General features: G+C 40.9%; 1 protein-coding gene and 1 pseudogene across 1 annotated transcript in view; both read right to left on the bottom strand.

Annotated features, from left to right (window-relative positions):
• LOC131236861 (uncharacterized) overlaps positions 1 to 23961 on the bottom strand; it is a 129859-nt pseudogene that overhangs the window by 76602 nt on the left and 29296 nt on the right.
• LOC131236862 (uncharacterized) overlaps positions 8182 to 23961 on the bottom strand; it is a 48013-nt gene continuing 32233 nt past the window's right edge. The window contains exons 4-5 of the mRNA XM_058234357.1: positions 8779 to 8898; positions 8182 to 8634 (exon numbers count right to left, since the gene is read on the bottom strand). Coding sequence (XP_058090340.1) covers positions 8596 to 8634; positions 8779 to 8898 — 159 coding nt within the window. The 3' untranslated portion in view covers positions 8182 to 8595. The remainder of the gene's footprint in view (positions 8635 to 8778; positions 8899 to 23961) is intronic.

Consider the following 23961-nt stretch of genomic DNA (forward strand, 5'->3'; position numbering starts at 1 on the left):
CTTGTGCAACTGCCAACTCAACGGTCCGGTTTTAGAGATAAAACCTCTGAGCGGCCCGACTTGTAGCTCACTGTCCATTGGGACTTCAATTCCACAATCCCAGAGGAAGTGAAGACCATTAGCCTATGTACTATGAAGGCCGAGGATCTTCGGTAAGCCTATCGAGATAGGCCTAAATGAACCTTCACGAGCTACAAGTATTCCGCCAATCGGCAACGGGTCAAATAGACAATCTCCACGCCCGAGTCGATGAGGCTACGACTTGTCTTCCTTGAGCTATAACAAGTGTAGATGTCTGATAATGATTACATGAACTTCTATGAAAGCAGCTATTGGAACAGCTATAATCCCACCTCCACACAAGGGGACATGCGAGATGGCGGGCGCCGACGATTTGAGACGACTTCCACCGAGCCGTAACAATGTGCCCACCAGCTCCCATAAGATGCCATAGCTGATTCTATCAAAGTGGTCCCTATCTCACAGTCATCTGCCCACGCACAGCAGTTCCTCGATATGCGTCGACGATTGTGACAAAAAAGCCGTGACAATGGCATCCAGCTGCAGTAGAGGCCACTATGTATGCAAGCGGCAACCTTGGGCACGCTAAGCTGCAAAGACCGTAGGTCGAGTTGGCAAATAGCTGGCAAGGCCTAAGCTCGATCAAGTCCAACGAGCGCCTAGCGCAAAGCTGATCCTCGACTTGGAGGTAATACTTAAAGAAACCTGAGCCCTCTCATTCACTACCAACATCATGCACGCACAACTCCCATTGATGTTCCGTATGCCTTAAATCGCCCCATACTCCGGAACCACTGATCCTACCAAGAACCTAGAATCTTTCAGGGCTTGGATGGAATTGCATGGCACATTGACCGCAGTCATGTGTCGTGCATTTTTTGCTAACCCTAACAGGAGCAGTTTAGACGTGGTTTCGACAACTGAAGCCACAATCAATTAGTTCTTTCACGCAGCTCAGCAAAGCCTTCATCACCAACTTTATCAGGGGGAAAAGAAGGCAATCTACTAAAAAATTACATCAAACATTTCAACCTAGAAACGATGTACGTACATGCACATTTCGAGAAAATTACTTTGACCATCATGATGGGAGGCCTAAGAGAATGAAGGTTTCTTTTTTCGCTCGACAAAAGTCATCCTACAACAGTGGCTGCCCTGCTTAACAGAGCGTATAAATATTCCAACGTCAAAGAAGTCGCTAGCTTGTGGAGGGCAGCTCGGCGCAAGGAAACCTCAACCAAAGAGAAACGGCCCAAGGAGGAGCTGACCTCGACCAATAGTAATAAGAGGATGAAAGACGACAAACCTTCTAGAGGCCAACTCTCAGGCAAACGACCTGAGAGGAGATTCAGTTCATACACCCTTATTAACATGACGCCCGAGGAGGTCCTCATGGAAGTTCGAGACAAACGAATCCTAAAGTGGCTGAATAAGATGAAATCCGACGCCGATAAGCAAAAATATTGTCATTTCCATCGTGACCGTGTCCATTCAACTAACGACTACTTCGATCTAAAAGAAGAAATTGAAGCTCTTGTTCGTAATGGGCACTTGAGAGAATACGTCACCAAAAGAGATGAACGGGCCGACCTAAAAGACGGGCAACCTATCGATAACAAGCCCATTGGGGAAATCTACACTATCTTCAGCAAGCTCGCTGGGGGAGGCAACTCAAACAAACCTCGGAGCGCCCATGCCCGAAGTATCAGCTACTGCGGCTCAGAACACCATATCTGCTCACTAGTAGACCTCCAAAGGAGCAGAGAATGATACCTTGCGATCTAGCCTTTACAGAGGAGGGTGCCCAAGGTGTCCACCATCCCCATGACGACGCATTGGTAATGACTATGACTATAGCAAACTGCAAAATGTTTTGAATTCTGGTGGACACAGCAGCTCGACCGACATCCTCTTCACCAAAGCATTTGACAAGATTGGGATCGAAAGGTACCGACTCCGACCTATCAAAACCCCATTGCTTGAGTTCGCGGGAGATAAAGTCACCTTGGAAGGATCCATCCAGCTTCCAATCACGGCAGGAGAAAGACAAAACCAATCAACGACCATGATCGACTTCCTGGTGGTCGACTGCCCCTCCGTCTACAACATCATCCTTGGATGACCTTCCCTTAACACTTTTCGAGCAGTCGTATTAACATATCACCTCACGATGAAGTTCCCTACTAACCACGGCACCAGGCTAGTCAAAGGAGATCAATAGGAAGCCCGATGATGTTACTCATTGACGTTGAGAAAACAACAAATGATGACCATCACTTCACTTAACCCCCGAGAGGACTCTATCGAAAGAGGACATCCAATGGAGGACCTTGTACCAATCCCGCTTAATGAATCCAACCCGACCTGCACTGTCCAAGTTGGGTCGCTACTCGAACCACAAATCTAGGCAAAGATAATTGACCAGTTGAAACAACACATCGACGTATTCGCCTGGTCACACCAGGATATGTCTGGAATGGATATGAGAGGTGCGGTCCATCGATCGAACATAGACCCCAACCACAAGTCTATAAGGTAGAAAATACGAGCATTTGATCCAGAATCAATTGCTATTAGCCCATCGATGGGGTGGCATGTCACTTAGTTTACTCAATATACTACCCATAGTGGATAGCTAGCGTCGTCTTGGTAAAAAAATCTAATGGGAAGTGTCAGGTCTGTGTATATTACACTGACATGAACAAAGCTTGCCCCAAATATAGCTTTCCTCTCCCTAGGATCGACCAGCTCATCGACAATATGGCCGGGCACGAACTCTCGAGCTTCATGGACGCCTACTCTGGCTACAACCAAATTGCAATACACTCCCATGACAAATAGAAGACAACCTTCGTCACAGACAAAAGCCTCTACTGCTATAAAGTTATGCCCTTTGGGATAAAAAATGCAGGAGCAACATACCAACGACTTGTCAATAAAATGTTTATCTAATAGACAGGCGTACCATGGAAGTCTACATCAATCACATGTTAGTCAAGAACACCAGAGCTAAGGATCACCCCTCCGTCTTGGAGGAGACGTTCGAAATCATCAGAAAACATCATATGAAATTAAATCCGAGCAAGTGTGCTTTTGGAGTCATTTCAAGGAAATTCTTTCGTTTCCTAGTTAGCCAAAGGGGGATAGAGCAAACCCTGAAATGACTCCAAACCAAATTGCATATATTATCTCAACTAAGTCAACATCCTAATTACTCCAACTTCACCAAACCAAATGCCAAGCTGAGTAAGTGAGGGTGTCCACTCCCACGAGCACACTCACAAGGGCCCACCATCAATGTTATTGTCTACCATGCGAGGGCCCTTATAATATCCACCTCCCATCATGTGCAGTCCACCTTTGATTTGGATTGTCCATCACATGGGCCCCTCCTTCAATGTGGGTCACCCATCATGCGGGGCCCACCTTATAGGTGAGCCATTCATCATTGGCACCTTTATGTGAACCATCCATTATGTGGGCCTACCTTGATGTGGGTCATCCATCATGTAGTGTCCACCATCATAATAAATTGTATATCATGTGAGGGCCACCTTCAATGTCCACCGCACATCATGCCAAGCCCACCTTTGATGTAGACCAACAATCATATGGGCCCTACCTTCGATGTGGACCGACCATCATGCAAGTCCTACTTGGATGTGGACCATTCATCAATAAGGGTCAACCTTTGATGTGGACCGTTCATTATGATAGGCCCACCTTGATTTCGGTCATTCATCATGTGGGGCCCACCTTCAATGTTATTGTCCATCATGTGGGGCCCACCTTTGATATGGACCATTCATCTAGTAGACCCCACCTTCAATGTAGGTCATCCACCATGCAGGGTCTGCGTTGGATGTAGGCCATTCATTATTAGAGACCTACCTTTGATGTGGACAATCGATTATGTGGGGCCCACCTTCAATGTTATTGTCCATCTTGTGAAGCCACCTTCAATCTCCACCTCCCCTCATGTGGAGCCCATTTTTGATATGGACCATCTATAGTGTAGGCCCCACATTCAATGTGGGTGATCCATCGTGCGGGGTCTGCTTTGGATGTGGGCCATTCATCATCAGGGGCCTACCTTTGATTGGACAATCCATTACGTGGGATCACCTTGATGTGGGTCATCCATAACGTGAGGCCCACTTGTGATGTGGACTGCCCATCATGTAAGCCTCCTTTGATATGGACCATTCATCATATGGGCCACATATCCAAACCATCACTCGATAGAGTTCTCACCATCAATGCAAAAGTGAGTATAAAATAGTTTGTCCAGAAGCAGTTTACAACTCACCTTTGGATTGACAGCGTCTCCTACCACTGAGATTCTTGCCATGTGACCCATATCAGGTAGACCTTCCATCTGAACAGTTTGGATCATCATGTGGTGGGGCAGAAGGCGCAAGCCTCCCTAGCATATCTGGTTTGACCTCTTCAATCTTCACCAGAAATTCAGCATATATATGTCAAGGACACCGAAGTCCACACAGGTGGGACCCAGCCGTGGATGAAGGATGCCCCAAAATCTCATATCCAGGAAGATCCTAGCCACCCATCCAATCCTTTTGAAGTCTGAACATCACGACTTACACAGGACAACAACATTAATGGCTCATTAACTGCCTTATAGACCTCAATACCAGACAGTTCCGTACAAATCATTTTTAGGAAAGCTCAAAAAATGTAATATGAACAGAGTTAGGAAATACAAAGGGATCAAAAATATGCCGCCGACGGAACGTTCCACGGCTGATATGATGAATATACATGAGAAAGGTGTGTATATAGAGTGAGAGATGCTAGTCTGGCTTGTGGCCCCGTCCTGTGTTTCTTTTCGGAGGGGAGATCACAGTCATCATCTGCAGTTGGCAAAGAGTTTCATCATCCAAAAGGAATGTTTAACTGTTTGAACTAATCTAGCAAAAAGAAAACGAAAAAGTGATGGGGTTCTGAATTAGCAGGAATTATATGATAATTGCCTTGCCCTATCATATGTATAGTACTGCATGATCCTATGTTGAAGTGGGGCCTAACATTTGGTGTTGGGCACCACCATGGATGAGCCATGCCCACAAAAGCTCCTCGATGGGGCAATCCTGACACTTCAACCAGTGGCCTGCCACAACATGGTTAAGGGTACATTTGGTTGCATATGAAAATATCATGAAATTTCATGATTGATCAGTCTAATTTGGTGCAACCATACATGCCATAAGGAAAAATTAATAATGCTGCCAAGGGTTCAGATTCAATAAAGTAGTGCCGGAGATTGGAAAGCTAGCATAATCTGGAAGTTCAAATGGGGAATGGTGCATAGTCTAATTTGGTGCAACCATACATGCCATAAGGAAAAATTAATAATGCTGCCAAGGGTTCAGATTCAATAAAGTAGTGCCGGAGATTGGAAAGCTAGCATAATCTGGAAGTTCAAATGGGGAATGGTGCATCCCCAGTGGGTCTCATCAAACCAACCCTCTGGACTATCACCAAATTGTGGGCCCCATTTGTAAGAACCCACGCCCAAAGATACCAAATCCTTTGGCCAAGGATTACACAGTTCAACCGGAACAGAATGACTTGCATTTGCATGAAAAGTCAGCAAGAGATCAATATAAATAGAGATTTAATGGAAAATGAGGATCTGCACATTGCAACAGGCCTAGCCAGAGCTTTGGTAGACCCATACACACCACTTCAAACAAACTTATAGAAGCAGTCACATGTGATGAACTTGTGTGGGACATCTGATCCGGCTCCAAATGTAGGTGACCCAACACACACAAAAAAGGCCGGCCAACTCATAAGATGGGCCACATGTTCAAGAAAACAATTGATGGATTAAAAAAAATGCTACAAATGGGCATGTTCAATCGCATGTAGAGGTGTAATGAGAGGACCAGCCTGTTTTTGGGCCAGGTCGTCTACAAAGGAGGCCCATCTGATGCATGGATGACAGGTTGGCATCTTCAATCACATCTAGAGGTGTCTGTGGTGAGGTGTGCTTGAGCTTAGTGAAGCTCTATCCAACAGATAAAATAAAGATGGATAGACAAGATGCTGAGAATGCAATCAGTAGACTTCAAGATATTCACCAGACAGAGACAATCTGTATGTTCATCAGCTCTACCAGAAACTAATGATAGCAAACTCTGTAAACATGAAAGAAAGCAACAAATGTCTAGAAATGAAGAGGGTTTATGGAATTACTTGATCCAACACAAGCATTGGGCTTCAGTTCAACGCAGATGTTGTGTTAGCATATCATGGATTGAAAAGACTTGTACCACCCACATTAATAAAGTCAATACAGCTAAACTAGTTATCACCGTGAACCAAAACAATGCCGATCCTGAAAAAGGAAGTCCAATAGAACTAATCAAGTACCTAACGGAACAGGTTGGCTAAAGACATCGATTTTGACAAATTCAGAGTCAGAAGTAGGGGGGAGAAAAAAACAATGCCTCCAGAACTATCTGAACTGCCCTCAGAATCCAGGGGTATGAACTTATCACTGCGGCCACGTGAAATCGGTACCGTTGACCAGGGATATGTGGCCTCTTCTGATAGTTTTTGGGTTTCCGAAATAGTGTAAAAAGAAGTGCTTCAAATCATTGCTATCTGACTCGGACCTGTTCTGAAAAAGTCGAGGTATTTTGAATTGTTTGTTGACATAGACAAAGTAAGGAAAACCTCTTAAATGATTTTAATATTTGACCTCGAGCATATAATAGTACCAAATCGAATCTCTTGAGAAAGAAGATCATTTGTCTCATGGTAGCCTGCTCCAGTCCCCTTACGAAACTTTTGTGATTGGGTTCGATGACACTATGCCTTGGAATTCCTCACTTACGAGCAAAGCCGCTAGTAGATCCCTTTCATTTTGTTCATATGTGCCATTTGCTTCATCAGAGTCTGAATCCTCATCATCAGATAAATCGATATCCAACGCTTCTGCTTGTGTCCATCATCTTCTTCATCCTCGACATATGCTTTATATGTGAGACGGAGTAATACTTCCCCCGTAGCCCTCTTCCTAAACAGTCCCCACCCTCCTTGTGAGTTTATGATGCTGTCTGTTGGTATTGTATCTTGAAGAGACCCCAGCTCAACCAGAAAGAATAAAAACTATGAATAGGAGATAAAAATCATATTCATAGAAGTAAACTAAATTCTCCAAACATCAAACACATCACGAGTAAAGTAGATATGAATGTGCTAGGGATCCTTGTACAGATTCTATTCATGCGATTGCTATTAAATAATTATGCTCCAGTTGATAATATCATAATATTCATCCATCTATGGTAGCTGCTGAAACCTCAGCGTCAAGCATTATGAGGCACCAAACAATTTCACAGTAAAAAAGGGATTTCTACCGGAAAATTCTGCAGGAATTCTGCTCCCACCACATAATGCCTCCATTAATGGAAATTCCTGGATGGTGCTTTTTGACTGGAGCAATTACCAAAATGCTTTGATTTATTTATTTATCTTTAGAAAGTGGTGAAGACAAGAATTGTGGTGCCCATGTGGTATGTGTATGATATTCAATCCATCCAACAGATGCACCCATCACGATAATCAAACAAACTAAAAATCTGGCAGGTCCAATCATAAGTTGGGCCACACCTTAATAAAAAAATATACACCACCCAAAAGCATCCAAATTCGCACATAGCCTATCTGATTATTTGATCAGACAGACTTTTGGTGGTGTGAGCACTTGGACAGATTCGCTATCATGCACATATCACATAGGCCACACCTTAGAAAACAATATACACCACCAAAATCATCCAAATTCACATGTAGTCTATCTGATTATTCGAAGGGGCAGACATATCATGCGGGCCCCACAATTCTCAACTTTACTACTTAAAAGAAAATATATAAAAAGGGCATTTCCATAATTGCTCCTCTAAAAAAGCATGTCCTAAAGGCATCACTTGGTAAAATCCTATGTCCCAATGAATTTTGTGGTTTAAAATAAAAATAAAAATAAAAATAAAAATAAACCTCAGTTCTAAACTGTTTCCAGGAAAGATATGCACAGGGGGATCTACAAATGACAGGGATTCCCCTCTTTATCTTTTGTTAGATATTCATCAGGATTTAGGATCCCAAAAATCATTACCCAATTCGATGTACCTTGAAAGCATTTAATCATCTACCCAAGGGTGTCAACACAATTCTAGGACACAAATATCTTAATTTTGAGGTAGTGCCATCCGCATTTCTGACTGATTGGCATTTTAATACTCTATTTGCTTGCACACATGTATATCATTTTTTCTTCTGCATTCATGTGGGATTCAGGATGCTAATGTCTTCCACACCTGCCCCATGAAGCATCTATACAATACCAATGAGAATAGAGATAAGTTCACACTTCTTTTACAGAATTACTATTCATTGGGTAAAACAGAAACCAGGCTTCATGATAGCTACACTTTGTCTGCTGTCTGCTGTACATAGATCAAGTATGATTTGGATAATTACCTCCCCAGTTCCTATAATGAAATCAGTGAAACCAAAGGAGTCCTTCACTTGGATGGATAATCACTGTTTCCTAGGATTTGCCACAAGCAAATGGAAATCCTGTTCCAAGAGAAACAAAAAATGTCATCAATATAAAGTTAAGTGCTTAGATAATATCCACTTAGGACATCGATATATTCGGGAAGAGTATGAAGCTCAGGGAAGGGGGAGGAAAAAGCAAGGACTTGGATGAAAAAGCTTCACCTGATTCCATATTGGCTCTCCCGGTGGCCCAATGATAGTAGTCTGACTATTCATTTTACTGCAAATTGCTTGATCGCCCAGCATTAGAACAACATATGGATTTGTCTTCCCTGACAACTCCTGCATAAATAAACACAGTGAACCAATGCTCATAAGGTATGAAAGAAAATAATTCTGTTAATGAACTCACATACATGGATATGAATATCAATATCATGTCGGCCGATACGGCCGTATCGCATCCGTATCAGCATGACATGATACACGATACGGGGTCGTATCAGCCCAAAAAAAAAAAAAAAAAACCTGTATCGGCCTGTATCAGCTGATACGCTCAGAAAAGCCCAATTTTGAATTATTATTTTTCAAAATTTCATTCACGTCTCATTTTCTCTTTTTCATTAAACCATGGAAGAAGCTTAAAAACTCATTTTAAGCTAGATCTAAACCTATTTTGGGATCTAAACAAATTATTTGAATGGAACTTGACAAATTGAAGTGAAGTGGACCATCATGGGAAAACTCGAAAAGAAGAGTAATCTTTCACTTTCTTTTTGATATTTTCTTCTTTTTGTTCTATTTCAATGTAATGGACCCTAGTTCACCAAATCATGCTTGATTTTTGTTCAATTAGGGCTCATTTAGTTGACATTCAACAAGTTAAACCAACAGACGGCATTCTCATCAAAGAATGGTCCGATAGACCATTATATGCATGTCCAAAATATAATACAAAAATGATTGATTCTTGATTATCTTATTATTCTCTTTTTTCTTCATATTTTCCTCAGTTCTTTGGCTTAAAAAAATGACCAGCACAGACCATTACAGCCCTGATACCGATACACAACAAAGCCTTATCATATCATTTTTCCGCCAGTCCGGTATGCCGAACGATACTGATGTTCAGAACCATGCTCGCATAGTCTATTTCAAATGTGGTATTCCATCTAAGAACATAAAAAGGGACCTCTACACATTGAAATTGTCATAAGACCTTTGAACAAGCAACTCATGGTTTGCGAGGAACATGAAGCTACAAACCAAAATCAGTTTAACAGGGTTGTTCACCAAGATACTTGAAAGCTAGAACTAAGAACTGTAACTGACAAGGGTGCTTACACCACTCTTTCTCATCAAAGAAAGACACATATAACAATAGAAGATGGCGGGAAGCCCTTGCAAGACAAATAGCAAACACGCTAACCAAGAACCAAAAAAGATGTCTTCAAACCAAAATATAACACACGGAGAAAGAATAGATACCAAGAAAGACGTAAGCAAAAGCTTCTGAGTATCTACAAGAGTTGCTGATAGTTCTCCAGCAAAGTCTTTATTCCCTTCCTGAATTGCACCAGTTTTAAAATAATCTGAAGCAGGACCAGCTGACATTCCCTTCTTCAAATCAAGGATGATCTTCTTCCGACGAACAAAGAGTCGAGGCAGATCCTCTGTGAGTAATTTTGTTAGGAACCTAAAAAATGCAAACATATACTTGAAGTAGAGAGTGAGCATCTAATATGATCTCAAAATGTCCAAACCGAAAAGACGACATTCTTCATTATTCAGAATCAGGCCCTCAACAAAATCATAGCTCATAGAAATAAATAACACAGTCATACTTCCAACAGAACAGGTCCATGACTCCATAAAGCTACTAATTGTATTTTCTTTTCCTAGGACCACATGTAGCAAAATACTTAACAATAATGGGAAATATGAGTGGTAGGAAATGATCACCAGATTTTAGAAGCCTACGCTAAAAAGTTGTGCAATAAATGTCACAGCTTGCATTCTTTGTCTGGAATCATGTCACAGCTCAAATTTGCTTTTAATATATTTTTACCTGCTGATCCACTTTTCTCACAGACAAGAAAGAACCAATGGAACCTTCCTGCTTTGGATTCATCAAGCGAGATATTTTTAATTGAGTCAATTTGGGACAGTTGGGTCTGATTTAAAATAAAAAAAAATTGAAAAAGAAAAAAGAATTGAAGGAGAAGAAAAATGGAAATGAACAGATCCAAAAATATTTATGGAAGACAGGAAGGTACACATCCTAATGGATCTATCATGTGAAAGATGGTAGAGGTGAATGTCCATCGTTTGCTCATCCACTAGTCAGTAGCCTTCTCAGTTTGGTGCTTCATCCTAACTTTATATTGGCAGTATTTGGAAGGATCTAGAGTCTATTGGTTCATTGTACAATGTGTGCTATTGTTGAACCTTCCCTATTAGCAGTTGCATCCTTTAGAAGCTCCAATGACAAAAAGAAAGAAACGGGAGGAACTTTCAGGATAAACCATGTGGTTTTGGTATGGGTTCAAGGCAAAGCAATAAAGCATGTAATTTGTTGGATTTGATGTCAAAATGCTTTTAAAAGTATCAAGGGTGAAGACATGGTAAGGATAAGAGGGTGGAATGAGATGGCTGGAGTCATGTCCATATTCCTAGAGTGGTAGAGCATTGGAGATAGGAGAGAAGGTTGGTGAGGGAAGTTCAAGGTATTAAAATCTCTCTCTAAGTTTGGGCCCTTTAGTGGTGGACCCTAGCATCATTCGTTGGAGGGGGCAGAGGTTGTAATGTTGTGGTCTCCCTTGGAGATGTGTGTGGATTCTATCAAGGTGAAACTACATCCATGCAGCCATTTGGTGGTTGTGCTGCATCATCAACACTGGGTCATATGTTTGAACAATGAATGCATGAATACCCTGAATATTGATTGAATGAATGTCAAATTTTTAGTTAAGGATTCTAGCCTAGGAGAGAGGTTCTTCGAGAATGCAGTGTTGTGATGCCTCTAGATCCTTTTCGTGTTACTCAGGCTTGGTGGCTTGCTTCCACTATTTATCACTTTCCCTTTGGCTTCATTTTATTTTCTGCTGAAAGTGAAGAAGTTATCAAACTTGTCCCACACAATCCAGCAGTGTTTAATCATCAGATGGTACAGATATTCTTCTAGTTAATTCCTTCAATTGTGCTGCATCAGAAGGCCAAATATTTTCATCAAAATTTCCCCAGCCCTTCTATTGTGAAAGGGGATCCTTCAAATGTAATTGGGTGGGCTTCCAAAAAGCATCTAAGCCTGAAAGTTTTCTTTTGTTTTATGAAATTTATGAATTGCTTCTAGTATAAACATTTCGTTTGTCCATGTCAGTAGAGGAGTTACTGATGTTGTGGGTGGAGGGTAATCTTGCTAGGGCGGCTGAGCATTCTGTATTTTTATTTCGTTTGTCCATTTCGCATTTCTCTTAATAATACTTGCAAAAAAAAAATAAATATTCACAGTTATTTGGAATTAGAAAAAATGTTATCATATGAATATACATACGTGGAAAAAAATATATAAGATGTAATATAAATACATTGAAATTATACAACAGAAAAAATAAGAATAAATGTATTTAAGGTTTTGTCCTGATAGCGATGTTTGGAGGTGCCAGTATATATTTAGAAAATGAGATGTCCTTCTAAATGGATTGCCACAGAACATAAATAAGTAGAATGAAACCTTTCATTTCAAAAGCACAAGTCCTCCCAAGTTTCTCTCAAATACCAAAGAAGTAGCATTTGCATTCTAGGGAAGGTGGGAAACACAAGAACAAAATGGTGAAACTAGCATATAAGCGGGTAAAACATAAGTGATGAAAGAAGAACAAACTTACATTGACAAAACAGGAATCATGGGTAGAATATGGCCCATTGCATGCAGAAAACAAAACAATTTATATCGGTAAAGTTTCTGTGATAGCTTAACACGTATCTTTATAACAAGGCTCAAAAAGTAGAAAGACCTTTTTAAGTGTTTAAATTTGAGCACGGATGAGCCACATATAGATGCATTGTAGAGAAGTCATGAATGTCTTTTAGCATCAGATGTGCAGTACTTTTCAGGTACAAGGATTACTAATGAGGCAGCATGCAGAGGGAGCCAATGTGTGGTGAATCTAGCAAAAATTGAATAATGTTCACCCATGCATGTACACATGACGAGACAATCTGAGAAACCAATGTTAAGAACCTAAGCAGTATGCCAAAAGTCCTAGGACTGATGGAACGCGCCAAGCTATGCTCTTTAAACCATTGGGATCATAACGTTCCACCACGCTCCACAGCCGAAATCCGTGGCAGCCCACTCTATGGCAGCATTCACTCTAGCCTCTTTTCTAGGTAGCCCATGCCCTTGGGATCGTAACATTTTGGTTATCTAGGTAGCCGTCTCCACTCATGGCAGTTGTACACTAGTTGTCTAGGTAGCCCTCTCCATGTTGTGGTGGCTTTCACTCTTGTCCAACTTGCCCCCTCCATAACTAGAACATAGGACATAGTGTTGGCTTAGATACAAATTATTAAGAACACAACCAATACGCCAAAAGAAACAATACTGATAGAATGCATCAAGTTAGGCTATTAAACCCTTGGGATCATAACAACTAATTACGATCGGTCATGGGGAGGTGACATCAGTGGATAACCTTGAGAAAATAACCGTTTGTTTTGAGGCAATATCGGGCCTAAAAATTAATGTTGCTAAATTGGAAATGTTGGGTATTCATGTCAGTGGGGATGATTTGGGTAAGTTGGCAAGCATTTTTTGGTGTAAAATGGGGTCTTTCCCCTCCACATACTTGGGCCTCCCTCTTCGCATTGGGAAGCTAGCAATACACTTATGGTATAACGTGATCGAAAGGATTGAAAGAAGGCTAGCAAGATAGAAATGTAGGTATTTGTCCTTTGGTGGCCATTTAACTCTCATTAAGGTGGCTTTTTCTAATATACAGGTTTACTTTATGTCTCTCCTCAAGTGCCCCAAGTTGGTGCTGGATAGATTAGAGAAGTTGAGAAGAAATTTTTTTGGAAAGGCGCCAAGGAAAATAGGAAATTTCACCTTCTTAAATGGGCAGAAGCTTATGAGCTGTTGGAGGTGGGGGGAGATGGTCTCATAAGGTTGAGTGATATGAATCTTTCCCTTCTTGGGAAGTGGATTTGGAGATTCAGTTATGAACCTGGAAGATTGTGGAGGGAGTTCATAGCCGATAAGTTTGGTATACAGGGGGGAGAGTGGTTCTGATGAAGACATCACTTCACATACACCTTTGTGTACGTATCATAGGAAGAGGCGGGCTGCACCGATTTCCTTGTGGCTAGGCGACTACCCGTGATCGTGTTGAAGACCACATGTACATGTGTGAGCAATCTAAAAAACCCTACATTAGGAAGATGCACATAGGTTGTTATATAGATTGATCTAGACCGTTGGATTGGAGGAATGTGACGATTAGGCCGTTAGATTGCATGGAAATTTTATCATTTTTTAAGATTTAGTTTTGATTATTTTATGTTTGGACACATTTATTAGTGATTTAATAGATTCTATTTAGACTAGGGCCATTTTTATTAAAATTTCATAAGACATGGTGTTTTTTATAATTAGTGAAACATGTTGGAGCTATAAAAAGAGGGTGGGCGTGTGACTCTCTCCCTCAATAGTTTTTGTAAAAAAAAAAAAAAAAAAAACTTTTGCTCTTTTCATCTTCTTCCATCTTCATGAGATTTGAAGATAATTCAATGTGATTTAGAAGGTATGAGGCTAATCTTCATCAATGAAGGTGCGAAGTTTCCATCTATCCCCACAACATCGCCCTTTCATTATCCATCAATGTATTTTCTTCAATTCTCCCATCCCAGATCTTCAATTCTTCTAAACCTCATATTCACATACCCATCAACAATCCAAACCCTAAAAGACCTAAACTCACCCAACCTAGCCACACATGTGATCGTACGGGCACATCTTGACCCTTTTGGTTTCCCATCACCCTTAAATCAAACCCTCTTATATTTTCTCCAAAATCCCTAACTTCCCTTCATCCAAACCTCAATTCTCATCTACCAATACCCAAATCCATCAATCCCCTTAACCAATTTACCCAATTTTTCCTAGATTTCTCAATCTCTTTAACCCTAATTTCACCCTATGGTGTATTAGGTCTTCTACTAAAAAAAAAAAAGGTATTACCCTATGTTAATTGAATGTCCCTACATCCATTAGATCCTAGTTTCTTTTATTCAATGATTTTGTACTACGATGTTAATAACCTAGGCTAGGATTATACATAATGTTCTTATAGATTACTTGGTATCAGTGATGATCGGCAAGTTTTATGTTCTTTTGTTAATTACCTTAATTTTGTTGCTTGATCTCACATAATATTTGGTTCATGCATTGGTCCTGCATCAGGTTCGTGAAGACGTCCACTCTTTATAGAGCTTCAAGTATTTGGAAGGCGGTTGCAGAAAAAGAACATTTGGTTCGTAGAGGAATAGCGTTTTTGCTTTGCAATGGTAGTCACATTTAGTTATGAGTTGATATTTGGTGTGGGCATAGAGCGCTCCGGGATTTATTTCCTAGAATTTCTTGCTTGCTCTAGACTATTTTATATCGATGGCGGATTGTTTTTCTTTCCTTGAATGACAAGTAGTTTGGAATCCTCCTTGCCAAAGAAATTTGACGGATGAAGAGATTCTTGAACTTGCTGAGTTTTTGAATCATCTCAAAGATATCAACCCTTCATATAATGAGATATATTTGTTGTTATGATCAGCGTATAGTTCCAGTAAATTCTCTATGCGGTCACTCCACGGGTTGATCTCCTCGTCACCTCACTCTTCTTCTACTTGTCATCCTTATCAGTAGTGGTTCTATGGAGCCCCTTCGAGAGTGGTGGCTTTTGTTTGGCTTATGAGCCAAAAGGTTCTTATTATTGATAACCTTCAAAGAAGATCGCTAGTGCTTCCCAACATTTGATTGATGTGTATGAACGACGTAGAGTCCATCAATCACCTCTTCCTTCATTACTCGTTCTCAAAGAAAGAATGAGATCATTTTTTAGGAGAGATCCATACCGCTTGGGCTGCACCAGGGCCCGTAGAAGATGCTTGGTGGGCTTGGCATGGAAGTGGAGTGGGTTAAGTGCAGGAAAAACCAAGTAGAGGCTGATTTTAATGGCGGTTCGGTGGCCGGGTTAAGAAACAAGTGTTGTTTTCGGTTAAGTATACCACTGGGGAAGCTAAGAGTCGGGAGGCTTATGTTAAGTGGTTTATTTTTGAGTCAAGAGGCTTCTGCTGAGTGGTGGTTTACTGCGAGTTGGGAGGCTTGTGTCCAAGCGTCCCAGGCTGTTTTTTACTTGGCTAGTCTCATTTGGGTGTCTTGTATTTAAGGTGTCCAGTTGCGGTGGGCATAACCGTGCCCGACGATTATGGATATATTACATCCACCAACCAGTCCATCAGATGACTCAGCTCAATAGCACAACAAGCCCAAACCAGAGAATGGTGAACAAGGTTGGGTGGGACACCCACCCTTGATTGTCACTGGGGCCCACTTGAGTTGCAAAACAACCTTATTTTTTCCCGAACCTTCATCTAGGCCGAATGAAGGTCCTCACCGCCTCGTTTTCACGTGCACAACACGGTGCCCCCGTGCAAATAAAGGGAGGGCATCCACCCTAGCTTTTTCCCTACGTTGAGGACCGCTTGGGTTCTAGATCATCCTAGTTTGGGTCGTTGTGGATATTTTAGGATGACACATCCGATGGATGGGTTGGATTCTGTGCGCATCAAGTGGCCACACATCTGCCCGGTACCACTGGGCGCAACTTCATCATATCCAGGGATCCACCAACCTCAATGGGACCCTATGCTCCCTGTTGGTCCAGCGAGGCATGTCAGAGCGGGCCCACAAGGCATTTAATGCCACTTCCTCTGTCAGGCATTTAACATTGTTTGCAATTTCCAAAGAAAAGACTCTCCTTCTCATCTCAAATCTATCCCGACCACACATCAATGGCTATTAATTGATCGGATTAAGGTTCTATTCTCTGGTGAAGTTTATTTTTTTGTATCATGTAATTTATATGATTAGATTGGGGATTAGGATTTTATTTATGCTCAAGGGATTGGAATTAGGGTCATGAAATTCGATTTTGAGGTTTTTATTTTTTTCACTTTATATATTCAAGGGTTTGAAATTAAGGCCATGAAATTCACTTTGGGTTTTTTCTCTCGCTTTATATGCTCAAAAAGATTGAAATTAGCACAATAAAATTCGATTTTATGTGCTCCCGCCATTCCTTTGCCTTCCAAGAAAGGGGAAGAAGCCGCAACAGTGCTGCAGATCAGCTCTTTTGGTTTGCAGGTGACCTCATTTTCAGCTTTGCAACAAGTACCAGCTGTTATCGTCTTTGAGGTCAATACTTTTAGGTTCATGGTGCAGCAGTGAGCGTTTCTGCTAGCAGTTTTCTAGTGTTCTCTGCTACAGTTGCTGAATTTTTTGGTGGGTGGAGATTGACGAGTATGGATGTTTAGGTGTTGATTGCAGCAACTGTGCCATGAAGGATCTTATTGAAGATTTTTCTTCTATCACCTATCGTTGTTGCATTTCTTGAAGCTTGCTACTAGACCAGTAGTCACAGCTTTTTTTATGGGATTTTGTTGAGTCTGTGATGGGATACTGATCTGAAGCTAAATGAATAAAAATTCTTTCTGGGTGGCAGCCAGGTGTGGTAGTTGTAAATGCAAGTTTGGTTGTGCTGATTGAGCTAGCTCTACTAACTAGTTTGGGTGCTTCATGACAGTTGATGGGATTAAAAAATCAAGCCCTCTTTGGGGTTCACCTGCTGGTTATCTGAACTTTGTTATTGTTGGGGATCTCGACATGCAGCAGCAGCAGATTTTGCTGTTTTCATTGAGTGGTATCTATGGATGAGCAACTGAAAGTTGCACAGATGTATGATGTTAGTCAGCTTTGTGGTGGGTGGGCACCTTTTGTCTTCCAACCTCAACATTTGGATGTACATTCCTCTTTTTCATGAATAAAATTTCAAATGGTTCAAATAATCGTACTTACAAAATTTTATTTGTTGTGTTTCTATCACAAAAGTTGGGACACAATATATAAACAGTTTAGATTTGCAGGCTCCACAGTCCAATTAGATAGGATTTTGGGCAATAAACTCTAATTGGCCAGCAGGTGGGGAATGGATTTTGAGGCATCCGTTTCCCAGCACCTGGAAGCTGCTTGGGACATCTTCCCATTCAGTCTCTTTTGTGTGGTGGACTAGAAATTCATATTTCTGACCATCAGCCAGTTTGGCTCATCACTCTAAAAACAATCCAGCCCAACTAGCAGTGCCAATCACATAATATTTTCTTAGCTTCCTGGAAAACAAAGAAATGGCGAGAGCATATAAAATCGAATTTCATGGTGCTAATTCCAATCCCATTCGGGATGTACAATGAAGAAAACAAAAAAAAAAGAAAAAAAAAGAAAAAAGGGACCCAAATCGAATTTCATTGCCCTAATTCCAAACCCTTGAACATATAAAGTGAAAAAAAAAAAAAAAAAAAGATCCAAAATCGAATTCCAAATTTCAAACCCTTGATCGTAAAAAGTGAAAAAAATATTTTTAAGAAAAAAACCCAAAATCGAATTCCATGCCCCTAATTCCAATCCCTTGAGCATGTAAAATAAATAAATAAATAAACAACCCGTAATCGGATTTCATGGCCCTAATTCTAATCCCTTGAGCATAAATAAAACCCTAATCCCCTATCCAAGCGTATAAATTCACCAGAGAAGAAAACCCTAATTCGACCCATTAAAGGCCGCTGAGGTGTGTTCGGAGCTCCGTCACGATACGGCTGATGAGCCGCTAGGTCGCAGTAGAACGCTGCTATGACACGGTTGGTAACCGTTGTAAGAAGAGATAAATGACTCAATCAATTAAATATATATTATTGAAATGCTCACCTGCGCACCAATTATCCAGGTAAGTCCTGAGAACCCCATGAAAATCCCTGGTCCAACTTTCACCCTGATCCAAAACGTGTGCAATAGCAAAGAGAGAGGAGAAATCAAGAAACAGAGAAAGAGACAGAGACAGAGAGAGAGAGAATCTAGCATGGGGCACGAGCTTTGGAAAAGAACGATAATGAGGGACGGAAAGATGGAGGGGACAGCGCGAGAGAAAGGTTGAGAGCGAGAAAGCTCTCTTTTATTTGGAAAATGCAAACGACTAACGGCGGGAAACGGATTGAGTCGGTCCACCGTGATGTACGGACGTGAGACTCCGTCCTTACCGAGCCGGTGCGGCCCTCATTGTAGGGCCCACCTTGATGTATGTATTCTGTATCGACACAGTTCATCTATTTTTCTTGATCATTTTAGGGCACAATCCCAAAATTGAAGAAGATCCAAATCTCAGGTGGACCATACAATAGGAAATAGTATCCACCATTAAAAACTTCATAGGGCGCATCTTAATGTTTCTGTATTGTTTAGTAGCCATCCAATCTGTTGATAAGGTCACATGAGCATGGATGAAGGGAAATAAATAAATATCAGCTTGATCCAAAACTTTCGTGGCCCACTAATAATCAATCACCACTTTTTCCTAGGTTATGGTACATCTAAGATTTGGATCTTCTTAATTTTTGGGATCATACCTGAAAATGATCTAGAAAAACGGATGAATGGTGTGGATACAGAGTACAAACATTAAGGTGGGCCACACCGTCTTACCTTGTCCGCTTTCCTTCAAAAATTATTGTAATCTAAATTCCATATTAGATATGTAGTCTATTGTAAAATTCCCATGCATATTCAGAATTCTTTCAACACCAAAGTAAGTACAAAACAGTGAATAAAACGACCATACAACTAGTGGCTACATCGCGATATGACTAGTTTGGAGATGTCTGTAACGTAGCTGTTAGACCTCCTCCTCAGGTGAAGACTGATTCATGCCGGACTCGGTCGGTAGCACTACGGTAGCCCTGATAGGGTAGATAAAGAAGTAGTAGCAGCTAATTAGGCTGATGAACCCTACCAAGATCCAAACCAACAAATTCCAGACCAGTGATAGGATAATCGAAACCCGATCAGCGAATAGAACATAGAGAACCGTCAAGAGAACCCAAATAGGAATCTTCAGTCTCTCCTTCTTTGATCCCTCCGGCAATCGATCATAAGCGTGTATGACCAAAATCAACAAGATGACGATTACGCTCGCGAAGATAATGGAACGTACTTCCGTTTTGCCGTCACGGGCGATAAGGGCAACTATGGTCAGGTATAAAGTTGAGAACAAGGCCACGTGGGGGAAGCCGGGAGCCATGTTGGGCTTAGATAGACGTTGGCAGGGCAATATAGAAAATGTATGAGAGAGAGGTGTGGTAGAGCTGCTGATAACTGATATGGCTCCTTGGTGTATTGGTTGCCCCAGCCTCTTCCTGCTAAACGCTTATTTATAGTCTCGGCCACAATGGATTTTTCACTGTTAAACAGGTTCTTTTTGTTTTTAGCGAATTAGGTGCATTCCCGACCTCACCCAATACGGTGTTTCCCCTACTGTAGGGCCCTACTAGATACATGCATTCGAAATCCATACCGTTCATCCATATTTCCATATAAGTTTACCGCATGAGCCAGAAATTGAAGTAGATATAAATCTCAGGTGGACCATACCATAGGAAATTGTGATGATTGACCATTAATAACTTATAAAAGGTGAAATAAGTTTTGGATCAATCAGATATTTGTTTTTTTTCCGTTCATCCAGATTTATGTGACATTATAGACATTTTAAATAGCAAATAAACATTGCCAAAACATTTCTTTAAACTCTAGGAAGTTTTTAATGGAGAGATGTTCAAAAGCCACTTTTTTCTTATATTATGGTCCACCTGATATTTGGATATGCTTCATTTTTTTGGATTATGCCATAAAATGATATGAAAAAATGGATGGACAGCATAGATTTATAATACATATATCAAAATGGGCTCCACGATGAGGGACACACTGTCTTGGGTAAGGCCGGGGCAGCACATAACTTTCAACTTTTTAACTTCTTTGCCTTCGACGAGCTTCCGAAGCGCTTCGGAAAACGAATATTTACAACTGTAAGGTCCTCGGCCCAGGTATCTGATCGATCATGGGTCTATTGTATTTCATGGTAGATGAACGAAGTATCTGATCCAGACCATGGAAGGGAGAAAGTGATGTGGGATCATATGTTAGAAGGAGCTTCTTCAAACATATGAAGAATGTGAGAAAGTGACGTGCTGTGATGTGAACTTTTTTGCGCATGGGCAAGGACTAAACGATGCAGCCCAATTGATGTATGTGTACAATTCATACCGCCCATCCTTTTTGTCGTTTTAAGGGAAAATATAAATATCACCGATCCAAAGCTCCTGCATCATTAATAGAAAATTTACCTTTCTCTTACAAAAGGCTGAGGTTTGTCAAATGCTAACCAGCTAATGAAATGTGGACAAATGAAAGTAACACGTATGATTTTTCTATTATTCACCTTAATACTGTTTCGTAGAGAGTTAGACGAGTGAAATGCGAACCAATGAAATGATATCATTTAATGTTATCTTAGTTTGAGCAAAGTTTATAAGTCCTACTATGTTGTACATGTGAAATCCACTCCGTTTATCAGATTCTATACTCAACGATAGTCCCTAATGCCAAAAATCAGCTAGATCCACTTTTCAGACGCACTAGACCACAAGGAACAACGGAGATGAGATGCACCACAACATGGGGTGAATGTTTCTTCACACCTGTGTAACGATTCGGACCGTATTCATCGTATACGACGTAGCGGGCCCTGCAGACCTCGGTGTTTTACGCACTGCGTGAAACAGGTGCCGTTGTAGGATTACAGTCTCTGTTCAAATCTACAGTGAAGAATGTCATGTCAGCCCTTCCTGTCTTGTGCTCTATGAAATATAAGATGTAAATAGCCTGTCTCTGATGATCCAGACCATGGGTCTATTGTATTTCATAGTGGATGGACTATGTTTTAGAAATCTCCTCTTTAGGAGAATCTAGGCACCTAAATCATGCTGCTACGGGTAGACAGCCGTCAGTATGAGAACAGCAGTCCACCGAGGGGTTCCTCATCGTATGGCTGTTGAGTACTCACGCACTGAGAGCCATGTAAGTAGAATTTTCATGAAATCCACTCCGTCCATCAGGTACACTGCCTAATTTTAACCTTGGAATCGAAATATCATGACCATCCAAACCTCAGACAGGCCACACCCTGGGAAAAACTTGGGATGGGATGTTGCCATTAGTTTTGTGCTGGGCACACTATCTAATCTATTCATCCTATATGCCTCATGGGGATGCAAGAATTGACCAAAAATCAGTGTCCCAAAACTCGAGTGGGCCATACCACATGAATTTAGAGGTTTTTAGATATAATTTTATATGGTGGCCCACATGAGTCCTGAATCAGCCTGATTTTTGGTATTGAGGCTAATGAGGAGGTGTTGGCACAACCGAAATCTCACGTGCATTAGGCTACCGCAAGACGGTGCGGGTGGCCCTACCGCAAGATGCAAGATAGTGCATCCCTTAATGTAGGCCCACCCTGATGCATGTATTCTACATCCACTCTGTCCATCCGCTTTTCTAGATTATTTTTTGCATAATAAAAAAAAAATGAATCATATCCAAATCTCAGGTAAGTAATACTATAGGAATCAGTGATGATTGAACATCTCACCATTCATATCTCCTCTTATAAGTTGTTAATGGTCAATCAACAATGTTTCCTATGCCCATACGAGAGTTGGGTACTTTTTGGGCTCATGCCATAAAATTATCTTCCAATACAGATGGAAGGGGTGGATAGAATACACATATCAAGTAAGGCCCTAAAGTTAGAGCCAGACCATCTTCGGTCGGCAGCACCACACCTAATGCTCTCGCCCTTGGATGCGACGGATGATTTGATTTTTACCTCTCTCTTACAAAAGGCTGAGGTTTGTCAAATGCTAACCAGCTAATGAAATGCGGGCATCCCCCTCCACTTTATTATATAGTCCCAAAAATAAGGCATGTTCAAGGCTTAATTAGACCACGAAATGGGGATTAAGCACTCACCCTTAAAAGACTCTTCAGTGCAGCAGAAGTTTTGGATCAAGCTTATATTTGTGTTTTGCCTTCATCAAGTCACCTTATGAATAGGTTGGATAGAAAATAAACATCAATATAGGCAGTAGGAATGTTTCAACGGTGCACATAATTATCATCGCTGCTTCACCACTTGAGACTTGGATCTCCATCATTTTTAGAATTATACCCTACAATGTTATAGGAAAACAGATGGACGGTGTAGATAAAACCATACATACATAAAGCTGGGCCCCTCAGCTCTCCCTCCTCTTGGACATTTTTAAATGATTTTTGGATGACTTCCCCTTTTCTTTGAATATGGAGAAAACCTGTAAAACAAGGAAGCGGATTGGCTAGTGTACCACAGAAACGTATAGCTGGTGTGGGTACGTGTGTGCGAGGACGAGCAATGGCGCTCCTCGAGCTCCGAGTTGTACGAACGGTTCAAAGAAGATCAATGTTACGTGGCCCCACATTGAAGTATTTATTATATCTACACCGTTAATCTATTTTTAGAGATCGTTTTATAGCATTATCCAAAAAATTAATCCAGAGATCATATGGACTATACCACAAATAGCAACAAAGATAATAATTTTCACCGTTAAAATATTCATAGGGCACAACTTAACGCTTATTTTCCATCCAATCTATTCATAAGGTCACAAAGACCTAAATTAAGATGAAAGATAAATTTCATATTGATCCAAAACTTCTTGTACCCAAAAAGGGTTCAATGGTAGACCCACTGATTTTTGCAGTGTGGTCCACTTGATAGTTAGATCTATCTTATTTTTCATCGAAAGCCTTAAGATGAGCTCACAAAATGTATGGATAATTTGGATATAACACACAACTCATGATCATACCCACGGAACTTACGATGTCAATATAGGTGGTGTGAGGTACACTAGCCAACGCATCCCTAAAACAACACATGATTTATATACAATGGGACTTTGAGGAAGGAAGGATGGAGGCATCGCCACAATTAGAAGATTGAAACAACTCTCCAATCATCAAACTTTAAAAAAAAAAAAAAAAAAATTTATATCTATGACAACCTTTTAGCTTACCTTAAGTGAGGTATGTTGTAGGAAAAAACAAGAGAGATAATAGCTGTCATATATAAGTGAACAAGTAAATTGATTGATAAATAGTAACTTATTTCTAGACCTAATGAAATGTAACAAGCCATAAGC

This window comes from Magnolia sinica, chromosome 2 (assembly GCF_029962835.1).
Source record: "Magnolia sinica isolate HGM2019 chromosome 2, MsV1, whole genome shotgun sequence".
Classification (NCBI taxonomy): Eukaryota; Viridiplantae; Streptophyta; class Magnoliopsida; order Magnoliales; family Magnoliaceae; genus Magnolia; species Magnolia sinica.